Source organism: Bos javanicus, chromosome 29 (assembly GCF_032452875.1).
Source record: "Bos javanicus breed banteng chromosome 29, ARS-OSU_banteng_1.0, whole genome shotgun sequence".
NCBI lineage: Eukaryota > Metazoa > Chordata > Mammalia > Artiodactyla > Bovidae > Bos > Bos javanicus.
In genome coordinates this window covers 50,415,472-50,428,526 of record NC_083896.1, presented here as the reverse complement: position 1 = coordinate 50,428,526, position 13,055 = coordinate 50,415,472, and the positions used below count along the sequence as shown (strand labels likewise).

The 13,055-nt window shown below is 55.4% G+C and overlaps 1 protein-coding gene across 2 annotated transcripts in view; it reads right to left on the bottom strand.

The window, feature by feature from the left end:
- Positions 1 to 3,603: 3,603 nt before the first annotated feature.
- The window catches only part of MOB2 (MOB kinase activator 2), a 52,643-nt gene continuing 43,191 nt past the window's right edge, over positions 3,604 to 13,055 (bottom strand). For both annotated transcript variants that reach the window (XM_061407449.1, XM_061407448.1), the window contains exons 4-5: positions 4,799 to 4,923; positions 3,604 to 4,455 (exon numbers count right to left, since the gene is read on the bottom strand). In XM_061407449.1, coding sequence (XP_061263433.1) covers positions 4,163 to 4,455; positions 4,799 to 4,923 — 418 coding nt within the window. In that variant the 3' untranslated portion in view covers positions 3,604 to 4,162. The remainder of the gene's footprint in view (positions 4,456 to 4,798; positions 4,924 to 13,055) is intronic.

Sequence of the window (13,055 nt, the reverse complement as noted above, 5' to 3'; positions counted from 1 at the left end):
TATATGCAGGTCAGGAAGAAACAGTTAGAACTGGACATGGAACAACAGACTGGTTCCAAATAGGAAAAGGAGTACGTCAAGGCTGTATATTGTCACCCTGCTTATTTAACTTATATGCAGAGTACATCATGAGAAACGCTGGACTGGAAGAAGCACAAGCTGGAATCAAGACTGCCGGGAGAAATATCAACCTCAGATATGCAGATGACACCATCCTTATGGCAGAAAGTGAAGAGGAACTAAAAAGACTCTTGATGAAAGTGAAAGTGGAGAGTGAAAAAGTTGGCTTAAAGCTCAACATTCAGAAAATGAAGATCATGGCATCTGGTCCCATCACTTCATGGGACATAGATGGGGAAACAGTGGAAACAGTGTCAGACTTTGTTTTTTGGGGCTCCAAAATCACTGCAGATGGTGACTGCAGCCATGAAATTAAAAGACTCTTGCTCCTTGGAAGGAAAGTTATGACCAACCTAGACAGAATATTAAAAAGCAGAGACATTACTTTGCCAACAAAGGTCCATCTGGTCAAGGCTATGGTTTTTCCTGTGGTCATGTATGGATGTGAGAGTTGGACTGTGAAGAAGGCTGAGCACCGAAGAATTGATGCTTTTGAACTGTGGTGTTGGAGAAGACTCTTGAGAGTCCCTTGGACTGCAAGGAGATCCAACCAGTCCATCCTAAAGGAGATCAGTCCTGGGTGTTCATTGGAAGGACTGATGATGAAGCTGAAACTCCAATACTTTGGTCACCTCATGCGAAGAGTTGACTCATTGGAAAAGACTCTGATGCTGGGAGGGATTGGGGGCAGGAGGAGAAGGGGACGACAGAGGATGAGATGGCTGGATGGCATCACCGACTCGATGCACATGAGTTTGAGTGAACTCCGGGAGTTGGTGATGGACAGGGAGGCCTGGCGTGCTGCGATTCATGGGGTCACCAAGAGTCGGACACGACTGAGTGACTGAACTGAACTGAAACCATACAAACATACCTTCTTAAGTTCTGAAGTTCAGGAATGTGGTCTCACTGAAATGGCCTCACTTCTGCCGACCCTGGGGGAAGATCCATTTCCTTCCTTAGCTATTTTTTTTTTTAGCATTTGTTGATTTACTCTTGGGGCCCCCAGTCTGTGTCGTTGGGGTACGCAGGCTCTTCAGTGTAGGCATGTGGGCTCAGTCACCCTACGGCACGAGGAGCCAACCAGGGGCTGAACCACCCTGCGCTGAAAGCCGGTTCTTAACAACTGAGCCACCAGGCACACCCCTCGGTCAGCTTCTGGAGGCCCCTGCGTTCCTGGAGCCGGGAGCCAGGCCAGCGCCGCGTCGCCGACTCTCCCTGCTCGGTCTGAAGGAGCCCCGTGACCACACTCAGCCGTCTCCCCCCTCAGGTCCAGCCGGTGAGCAAGCTCCCTGCATCTGCAGCTGTCCCCCGATGCTGGGGAAGGCAACAGGCCGACAGGTTCCAGGCGCGGGGGGTGGGCTCTTTCTCGGGGTTGGGGGGGGGTGGTGTGCCCCGCCCACTGCAGACTGCTCCCTAGCAAGTTCCACATCCATCTCACGTGTAAAACACACCCCTTTCCTGAAGTCTCCACCCACTACAGAGGCAAGTCAAGCTCCAAACCTCACCTAAACCACCTGAAGCAGGTAATAGCGGACGCGGAATATGAACTGTCCCAGCACACGCTGGGGAACTGTCCCTTTCCATATGGGCCTTTGAAACTAGAGGTCATCGACCTCCAAAATAGAACAGTAGAGCAGCTTCAAGAGGCCAGGCACGGGTGTTTCCATCCAAAAAGGGAGAAAACGAAGGAGGAGGATTTCCAAGTCCAGCGCGGCACACCCCGTGAGGCCGGTGCCCAGCAAGGCCTGGGAGTTGCCCTCTGTAGCTGAGGGCTCCACCCCCAGGACCCTCTGCCCCCTTCAGCCCTTCATTTTAGAGAAGAGGAGCCAGCGTCCTCGGCCGAGGTTCCATCAGTCTGCGTCCTGCCGAGAGCTGCAGTCCAACAGCCTCCCACTAGACCGTCTGCCCCTTCAGTCCAACCTGGCAGCGTTTCTGATGGAATGAAGTTCTCAGGAACCATGGCAGTATCGTGGTATGTCGTGCGGGTTCAGTTCCTAAGACAAGAGGCTCCTTCAGATCCTCCCGAGATTCTTCCCATTTCTGGCTTCTGCTGGGACGACTGAAGTCTGTTCCAAGACTCTATGACAGAATCTCTGCCCTGGTTCATGTTCTGCGTTACCAGCAAAAGGCTGCCCAACAACCCTTGGCTTTTTCTCCAGGCTGCATTTCCTGACAGGTGATCTCCTCATTCTAGTGTCTTTTTGCAGTCGGGCTTGGCTGAGACCTTCTCGACCATCAAGTGTTTTGATCCCTCTTGTTACTAGCTCTTCCTCAATCTCTCAATGTGTTTTACTATAAGCAGCAGAGAAAGCAGGCTGCACCTCTGACACTTTGGCTGGAGTCTCCTCAGCTAAACATCCAAGCTGCTTGCTCACAAGTCTGCTGCACAGACATTTGGGGACCCAGCAGGCCGGCTCCCTTCCGCCCCTACTCTGGCTCTCCCCAGAGAGTCCTCCCTGGGCACCAGGTCAACCATGGTCCAGTTCCCCTGCGTCCTGAGGCCTCTGTTTCAGAGATCCATACCCAGAAGAGGAGGGAGACAGCCCATGCGGCCTGCAGGCCAAGGGCTCACAGTGAGCCGGAAGGCAGAGGGGAAGTGAGCAGGATGGGTGGCCTTGGAGGGGCCATGGCCTCCCAGAGGCGCAGGGCTCTTGGCAGCCTGTGCGCGGGCGCAGCGTGGTCAGCCAGGAGCCTGTCCTGCAGGGAGGCGGAGGGAGCAGGTGGCCCCGCTAGGCCTGGGGGCTGGTGACATGCCAGGGCCGCAGAGGAAGGGTCTACTGGCCACAACTGAGTTTGAGGTCAGCTGAGCGTCAGGAGGGCAGGAAATTCAGGACCCAGCAGGGCACAGGCTGGTGGGGAGAGTATAGGAGCCCCAGTAGCTGGGAGTCAAGACCAGAGCCCAGGGTCCCATCACTGCCACTCAGGTTTGACGGGGGATTGGGGTGGGGTGTGTGACAGGAATCAACACCCGGAGAAGGCGCAGGGCCCTGCAGGCGCGTCTCTGCCCACAGGGGGCTGGACCAGCTCCAGGGCTGTTCACACCACCCCCCCAGCTATCCTACACCCACCCAAGCGATGCTGCCAAGTCCAGAGGGGGGCCCTGCAGCAGAGCCTCTGTGCCGGCTGGCCAGGACGCCCACCTCTGGCAGACTGTGGCCCCCACTGCAGGGTCCCTGCTGCCAGTGTGCAGAGAGTGCACCACAGGGACACCAGAGGGTCCAGAACCCCTGGGGACTTGACCCACAGAACACAGCCCTGCCCCCAGCTCCTGGCAACCTGTGGACATGTGCAGCAGGGGAGTCCCGGGTGAGCCCCGGCAGGGAGGCAGCACCTGCTCTCGGCCAGCACAGCTGTGTTCAGTGAGAGCTTCGTGGGCTGGCATGCAAGGGAGGGCGCTGCCCCAGGCCATGTGAGGAGCAGGGCGCATGGCCAGGCCGCCACAGCACGGAGCGCCGAGACGCTGAGGACACACACAGGAGCTGACCTGAGAGAAGTCTCTTTATTACACCCGCACAGGGAAACCAGGCTCTCCTGCCCCCGGCCGCGGCTCCGCACAGGCCGCCCCCCAGGGCATCGCAGCCCGGAGCCTGGCCAGCCCCGTTCCCCTCCTGGGCAGTCAGGACAGCGGAGGGAGACATTGCAGCTCGCGGGGCTCCAGACACGCGGCCTCCCCGCCCCTCCAGCCGGCCCTGAGCCAGAGTCCAGATCGGGCGGAGGGAGGAGAAAGCCAGGCCGGGGTCTCTAAAAGCCACTCCAGCCCGAGCCAAGACAATGGGCGGCAGAAGCGAAGCCTGCGGGCCCCGCCGCGGGGAAGGGCCCCCGCCCCGCTGCGTGTCTCCCCGGAGGCCAAGGCCGAGCCGGGGGCGGGGCGGGCGCGGAAGACCCGGAGGGGCAGACCCCAGAGGGAGACGCAGACGGGCGGCCCCGGAGGTGTCTGCCACGGACGAGCGGAGTCCAAGGTTCTCGGGGCCGACGCCAGAGTCCGGGCGCCCACAGTCCGTGCACGCACAGACACGGACGCGCGCGGGCGCCGACGGGCTCACCTCTCCTTGACGTGGTTCTGTGCGCCCGCTGCCCCGCCCGGCCCGTCCCCGCCGCCCCCGCCGCACAGCGCCTCCGTCAGGTCGTCCATGACCGCCGTCTCTTTGGGGTCGAGCAGGTTGAACTCGCGGGCGAAGAGGATGAAGTGCGCGTAGAGCGTGTTCAAGTGTCCGTGCAGCTCGAGCGCCAGCGTCTCCTTGAAGTGCGCCGAGTAGATATGCGCCAGCACATGGAACAGGTACTTGCAGATCTTCTTCACCAGGGCCTCGAAGGAGCTGGGGAACTCGCGGCCTGCGGGGCGGCCGGGTCACCACCCCGGCCCCGGACCGGGGTCTGTCTCCCTCCCCCCGCCGCAGGCCTCCCTGTGCGCCCGCCTGCAGCGCCCGAGTGACTGGGCGCCGAGCGGGGTCCCGACGGTGAGCGCTCTCCCCGCTGCGCCGGGCGCCTCTGGGACCAGGGGCCCGCGACCCGGCCGAAGCCGGCCCAGCGCCCAGGGCGCTCGGTGCCCTGGCCGCAGAGGAGGGGCCTGGGCGATGGTACCGCCCATGGGCCAGGTGCTGCCTTGGCGGCTCAGGGCGCAGAGCCTGGAGTGGGCGGGGTCGTGGGCGGGGCGGGGCGGGGCGGGGACACGCACCGTATTTCGTGGGGAACACGTCCTCGTCGGTCACCAGCTTCTGCACGGAGCTCATGACGAAGTCCACGTACTGGGGGGCCGTGCACTTCACCTTCTTGCCCCGCTCGTCGTACCAGTAGTACTGTCTGTGGGGACAGGCGAGCGGTGACGGGCGGCCAGGAAAGCTGGCCGTGCTCAGGCTTTGCTCTACACGGGACCTCCCCCTGCGTTAACGGTGGCAGACAGCTTTCCCATCTTTCCCCGGAGGCCCTGCCTTGTCAGGATCCGGGTCTTTCCTGGTGGCTCAGATGGTAAAGAATTTGCCCTCAGTCGGGGAGATCTGGGTTCGATCCCAGGGTCGGGAAGATCCCCTGGAGAAGAGACTGGCACCCCACTTCTGTACTCTTGCCTGGAGAATCCCATGGACAGAGGAGCCTGGCGGACTACAGTCCACGGGCAGCAGAGAGTCAAACGTGACTGAGTGACCAACACAGTCACGCGCCCCACAGGCGGCTCCCTGCTGCCCCCAGTATGGGCCAAACCTGCGCCCTGGGCCGGGTGGGGTGAGGGGGCCCCTGTCCCTGGGTCCCTCACAGACTTCCCCAGCAGGTGGGGGTGGGTCAAGGCGCTGGGAGATGCGGACCCCAGCCCAGCCCTGAGACCAGGCGTATCTCCTAGTTCACGTAACGCTGCTGTTCTGCTGTCCTCCAGACATGGGCCCTGCAGCCGCCATGTCCCACTCTCCCCTCCCGCCCCAGGTGGGCTCCAGTCTTCCCAGCAGGGGGCCCTGTGTCCGCAGGCGGGCTGGCCGAGGGCTGCACGGAGCCGCTGGCAGGGAGTGGGGAACTGCAGGCTGCCTGGGTCAGTGGGCGATGACCAGGGCACCGCTTCTTCGGCCTAGGCACCAACCCTGCCCCATCAGACCTCTGCCAGCACCCCTCCCCTTCCCGCTGTCTTTACTGGGCTTCAGAACTGACAGCTCTCCCCAACACCATTCCACTTATAGCAGGCCAGGACCCCAGGCTGGCCCTGAGCACTCTGCCCTGACTTCCTGAGCTCACTAAGCACCCCTGGGTGTCAGCCACAGGGCACCCCCCTACTCCCAACACCTGGCCAGACCTGCTGTCAGGACAGCAGGCTCTCCATCTCTCCTGGCCAAAAGAAAAGACACAGCCCAGGGGACCTCAGAACAGCCCTGCTGCCCACACCTATTCCTCTAGCAGGAACCAGGGCTCCTCTCACCCCCTTCGCCTGTGAGTTCATCCGTGCCCCTGGGTGGGCTGGGGTCAGGCTGCAAGACGGGAACACAGCCCACAACAAATGGGCAGGCCACCAGGAAAAAGGCCGCCCCTCTGTGGACAAGGGAACACAGCCCTGACTGCCAATGGGTTCCAGGCCCCAGCCTCCCCACTGCAGAAGGCAGATGACACCTGCCAGCCACTTCCACCTCGGCGAGGCCTCCCTGCCACGGCTGCGCCCAGGCTGCCCCAGCACTGCGGGCCCCGCAGAGCCCAGCACCTGCACGCCCCCCAAGGCCCCGGAGCGGGCCAGACAAAGCCCTGAGAAGCTGGCCGAGCTCCCTGCGGGCCCCCAGGAAGCAAACACCCAGGAAGGATCCAGAGCCCTCCCCACCACAGGGTGGCCCTGCTGACCGTCTGTCCCCTGCCCGGGCCCCTGCCCCGCCTGAGGATGCGCTGAGAGGACAGATGAGGCGCCCCTCCCCTCACAGAGGCCCCTGGGGTCCCGGGGCCCGTGCAGGGAGGGAGGCAGCACCACCCCAGCGATTCCCCAGCCCTGCTTGGTGCTGATACCCCTGGCCACTAGTGCCAGAGTCAGAAAAACCACTGCAGCTCGAAACCAGGAGACCCTTCCATGAGGTCCAGACCCGGAGACACCAGCTCCTCAGGGGTCCTGCTGCTGCCCAGCCCCCGTGGCAGCAGGGACCCGCTGCTTTCAGCGTTCCTCTCCTCTGGTCTCATTTTATTTTTGCACCGTCTCACAGTAAAGCTGACTGGCTTTGGTGTGCAGCCTGACGGGTTTTAACCCCAACAGAGGACACATGATGGGGCACAGCTCTCAGCCCGGCCCCTGGCCTGCTGGTCAGTCCCTGCATGCTAGCGATGCGTCCTCAGGAACTCGGGTGGTGTCTGGAGCCCGGCTCTGCCACCCGTCCTGCCTTTCTCGTCACTGAGATGGACTCCTGTGTGGATGCCCCAGTCCATCACGACGCCTGGGTGCCCTGAAGTTTGGGGCAACTATGGGTCAGGCTGCAAACCCTCCTGGCAGGTGTCTGCCTGAGCTCCAGTTCCCATTTCTCTCAGGTGGATGCTCGGAAGCAGGACAGCCGAGTCCACAGCAGGAACGCCGCCGAGATGTCCCAGCAACGGCCGCCCCACCGGCGCCCCCTCCCTCCGCGCCGGCACGTGGCGAGGAGGTCACAGACGCCCGCACAGCCAAGTCTGAATCCGTGTGCTCCACCTGCTGCTGGTGCTCCTCTGCCCGTGGGGGCACGGGGCACCCCCGTGACCGGTCTGCGTCCTCTGCCCAGTGATAATCCGACTCCTCACTGTGAGCCGTGAGGTCCTGACCCCTCCAGCCAACAGTCCTTCCAGGGATGTGGGGTCAGTCTGCAGTCTGTCCTTCCTTTCTCTCAAGTGTCTTTCTCAGAACAAAAGTTCTAAATTTTGATGAAGTCTACTTTACTGATTCTCCTTCATCAATGGACTGTATCTTGTGTCATGACCAAGAACTCTTCGCCTAATGCTACATCATGAAGGTTTCTCCTGTGCTTTCTTCTGAAAGTTTTATGGTTTATATTTAGAGTTAACATTTACTTCGAGTCAACTCTGGCAGAAGGAGACATTTGGATGACTGGTTTTTCTAACAGCTTTAGTTGAAAAGACTATTCTTTCTCCACGGAATTCTTCTGCACCCCTGTCAAACATCAAGGGGCCATGTTTGTGGGATGCATTTCTGGACTCTGCTCTGTTGCACTGACCTGTCTCCTCTTCACCACCACCACAGTGTTGGTCACCACAGTTTTATATTAACTCTTAGCACAGCACTGTGGGACTCTACCGATTTGACTGTTTTTTCAAAATCACTGTAGCTATTCTAGGGGTTCTGCTACTCCATGTACATTCTATAATCAGCTTATTTACAGATAAAAACTCTGCTGGGAGTTTGACTGAAACTGCACTAAATACGTGTATGCTTCTGGTGTGCTGTCTCCCCGTCCAGGAACACAGCGCCTCCCCACTTGCGCTGGTCTTCGGCTCCATTCACCTGCATTTTATAGTTTCCCTAAGTCTGCATCTAAGTATTTCACTGTTTTGGGAGCTACTGTAAACGATGTAACTTCATCAATTTTGTGTTCCACTTGTACTGCTAGTATACAAACTATGATTGATTTTTTGTGTGTTGAGCTTGCTAAATTTATTGATTCAACTTTTTGCTCGAGTTCTTGGGCTTTTCTACATAGACGATCATGCTGTATGCAAATGCAGTTTTATTTTCTTCTCCAATTTAAATGACTTTTATCCCTTTTTCTTGCCTTACTGCATTACCTATCTTGGGTCAATTGTGATATTTTGTGCTTTCCAAGGAACTAGTTCATTTAATCTCAATTGTTAAATTTACATAAGCAGAGATTTTTCTGAAGCTTCCTTATTACCCTGGAATTTCTGCTGGCTTTAGAGTTACTTCCTCTTTTATTCCTTATATTGATAATCTGTCTTGTCTCTTTTTACCTTTGTGAGTTTTACTAGAGGTTTCTCAATTTTACTTCTCTTTTCAAGGAACCGGCTTCTGGTTTCATTTGTTTTCAGAAATCCATGTCAGTGATTTCTGTTCCTATTTTATCATTTCTTTTCTTCTGCTCAATTTAGGGTTTTGTTTTTTGCTCTTTTTTTCTGGGATTCCCCAGTGGCTCAGTGGTAAAGAATCTGCAATGCAGGAAGACACAGGAGACGCAGGTTCATCTCTGGATCAGGAAGATCCCCTGGAAGGGATGGCAACGCACTCCAGGATTCTTGCTGGGAAAACCCATGGACGGAGCCTGGCAGGCTACAGCTGCAGAGAGCTGGACATGACAACACACACATGCACGCACACACACGCTTCTTTTTTTCCAGTTTCTTAATATGGAAGCTTAGGCTGAACTGAGATCTTTCTCCTTCCAAAATAAGCATTTAATCCTCTAAACCTCGCTTCAGCTGCATCTCAAGTGCAGGTCAAATATGCTGCGTTCTTATTTCCCTTTATAACATTTTCTAATTTCCCTGGAGACTTCCTCTCTGACCCATGGAGTATTTGAAAGTGTGTTAATTTCTTGGGATGTCCCTGGCATTCTGGTGGTTAAGACTGTGTGTCCAATGTCAAGGACACATTCGATCTGCCTTGATCAGGGACCTAAGAGTTCACATGCCACACAGCATGGCAAGAGAAAAAAAGTATGCTGATTTCTAAACGTTTGGAGACTTTTCTGTTACCGATTTCAAACGTAACTATTGTGGTCGGTTAACTTACTCCGCACCTCTGACTAGTTCGTAGTCTGTTTTGTGAGCCAGGACGGGACCTCCTGTGGTGAGTGCCCCAGAGCACCTGAAAGGAATGCGGACTGGCTACTAAGGGGCAAACGTCGCTCCGGTCCAGCTGGCTGACGGTGCTGTTTAGTCCCAGTTCGTGCCGGCTTTCTGCCCACTAGTCCACACACCACCAGGAGAGGAGTGCTCAATCTGCAACCACAGCATGTGTCCTTGCGGTTCTGCCTGTCTGCTTTGTGTGAAAGCTCTGCTATTTGGCACAGATGCATTCAAGGTCAGTACTTTTTGACTTGAAGTCTGCTTTGTCTGGTATGAGCGCAGCCACTTTAGTTTGCTTCTGACTTATGTTTTATTGGCATTTCTTTTTCCATTTTCAACCTGCCAATGTCATTGCATTTAAAGTGACTTTCTCATATTCCCTGCACAGCTGGTTCATTTTAAAAGCCCCAACTTACAGCCTCTGTCTCGTCACCAGCATGCTTACAGCACGACGTTAACTGCGATGACGGATCTGTCTGAATTTAAGTTCACAATCGTTTACTATTTGTTCCCTTTGCTTTTCACTCCTTATATTTCCTGCCTTGCTTGGCACTATTTCCTTTTAATTTATCTATTATGATTTATGTCCCTTATGCAACTTTTTTAGAGGTTGCTCAAAGGATTACATGGAGAAGGCAATGGCACCCCACTCCAGTACTCTTGCCTGGAAAATCCCATGGACGGAGGAGCCTGGTAGGCTGCAGTCCATTGGGGTCGCTAAGAGTCGGATACGACTGAGAGACTTCACTTTCACTTTTCACTTTCATGCATTGGAGAAGGAAATGGCAACCCACTCCAGTGTTCTTGCCTGGAGAACCCCAGGGACGGGGAGCCTGGTGGGCTGCTGTCTATGGGGGTCACACAGAGTCGGACACGACTGAGTGACTTAGCAGCAGCAGCAGCAGCAAAGGATTACAAAGCACATCCTGACTTTTCCACCCGGTACCTGGCGCCCAGGACCTCTTCTACATCTGGAGTCAGAAAGCCGACCAGCACACAGGGCTCTCTGCCTGGCCGCAGGCCACCACTGTCTCAGCGCTGCAGGCACACACTGGAGACATGTCGACAGCTGTGGCTTTTGCTCACCTACCAGACATGTCTCCAAGAGCTGAAGAGAAGAGGCAGTTATCACGTCTCCCCGTGTCCTCTGCCCTACGGCCCCACCTAGCACTGCTTCCTTCACTGCATGCCAAGTGAGCTCTCCAAGTCTCCCCTCACTGACAGCCGTCCCTACCTCACCTTCGTCCTTGAAGAGCAGTGTGTGGCTCCCGGGAGGCTGCTGTCTCCATTCAGCACCTTAGCCACGTTGTGGGGCCTCCCCCTGCCCGGGTGGGTGAGGACGGCCACAGCCACCCCGCCACGGCCCTACAGGGGCGATGCTGCTGGCTCCGCTGGCTGTTACAGCATGTTCTCTTCAGCAGTTTGATTATGTGCCTGTGGTGGAGTCACTGGGTTTATCCTATTTCAAACTCACTGAAAGTGAAAGTGAAGTCGCTCAGTCATGTCCGACTCTTTGCAACCCCGTGGACTGTAGCCCACCAGGCTCCTCCCTCCATGGGATTCTCCAGGCAAGAATACTGGAGTGGGTTGCCACTTCCTTCTCCAGGGGATCTTCCCGACCCAGGGATCAAACCCTGGTCTCCCACATTGCAGGCAGACGCTTTAACCTCTGAGCCACCAGGGAAGCCCAAACTCATTAGGCTTCCTGAATCTGTAGGTTTGTGTCTTGGCCAAATTTGTAACTTTTCAGCTGTTAGGTCTTCAAATGTGTTGCGGGCACAGGCCTCCTTCTCTTCTCTTGGGACTCCAAACTCCCCTTTGGTTCCAGCCCTTCAGGCATCAGCAGGGTGGAAACAGTGTCCGGCCTGGGCTGCAGCCCCACTCTGGGCCCTAGGTGGACCTGAGGGCCCTGTGACAGACGGCACACGGCTCTGTGGACCTCTGATAAACCTCCCATTTCCTTTTAAACTAACTCATGTGAGTTTCCATTCCTTGGTCTTGAACGATTCCTAGAAAGGCATCTGCTCCTTGGAAGAGAAACTATGACAAACCTAGGCAGAGTATTAGCCTTGTCTGCCTCAATGAAACCATAAGCCATGCCGCGTAGGGCCACCAAGACAGACTGGTCACGGTGGAGATTTCCAACAGAACGTGGTCCACCAGAGAAGGGACTGGCAGACCAGTTCAGGACTCTTGCCCTGAGAACTCCACGAACAGTACGAAAAGACAAAAAGATACAACACAGGAGGATGAACTCCCCAGTTGGTAGGTGCCCAAGATGCTACTGGAGAACAGTGGAGAGAGAACTCCAGAAAGAATGAAAAGACGGAAAAAAAATGAAAACACCACCCAGTTGTGGATGTGACTGGTGATGGAAGTCAAGTCCAATGCTCTAAGAACAATATTGCATAGGAACCTGGAATGTTAGGTCCATGAATCAAGGTAATTTGGAAGTGGTCAAACAGGAGATGGCAAGAGTGAATGTCGACATTTTACGAATCAGTGAACTAAAATGGGCTGGAACGGGAGAATTTAATTTCGATGACCATTATCATATTTACTACTGTGGGCAAGAATCCCTCAGAAGACATGAAGTAGCCCTCATAGTCAACAAAAGGGCCCACAGTGAAGAGCTTGGGTGCAGTCTCAAAAACGACAGAATGATCTGTTTGCTTCAATATCACAGTAATCTGCCCCAACCAGCAATGGTGAAGAAGCTGAAGTTGAACAGTTCTATGAAGACGTACAAGACCTTCTAGAACTAACACCAAAAAAAGATGTCCTTTTCATCACAGGGGGACTGGAATGCAAAAATAGGAAGTCAAGAGATACCTGTAGTTAACAGGCAAATTTGGCCTTGGAGTACAGAATGAAGCAAGGCAAAGGCTAACAGAGTTTTGCCAAGAGAATGCACTGGTCATAGCAAACACCCTCTTCCAACAACACAAGAGATGAGTCTACACATGGACATCACCAAATGGTCAATACCAAAATCAGACTGATTTGCAGCCAAAGATAGAGAAACTCTATACAGTCAGCAAACACAAGACTGGGAGCTGACTGCCTCAGATCATGAACTCCTCATCGCCAAACTCAGACTTAAACCGAAGAGAGCAGTGAACGCCACTGGACTGTTCAGGTGCGACCTGAATTAACCCCACAATTATACAACGAGAGAGACAACTAGATTCAAAGGGTTATATCTGATGGACAGAGTGCCTGAAGAACTATGGACAGAGGTTTGTGACAGGAGGCAGTGATCAAGACCATCCTCAAGAAGTTCTGTTCAGTCCCTCAGTCGTGTCCGAGTCTGCAACCCTGCGGACTGCAGCACGCCAGGCCTCCCTGTCCTTCACCAATTCCCAGCACTTGCTCAAACTCACGTCCATCGAGTGGGTGATGTCATCCAACCATCTCATCCTCTGTCATCCCCTCTTCCTCCTGGCTTCAGTCTCTCCCGGCATCAGGGTTTTTTCCAATGAGTCAGTTCTTTGCATTGGGTGGCCAAAGTGCTGGAGCTTTAGCTTCAGCATCAGTCCTTCCAATGAAAATTCAGGACTGATTTCCTTTAGGATGGACTGGCTGGATCTCCTTGCAGTCCAAGGGACTCTCAAGAGTCTTCTCCAACACCACAGTTCAAAAGCATCAATTCTTTGGCGCTCAGCTCGCTTTATGGTTCACCTCTCACGTCCACA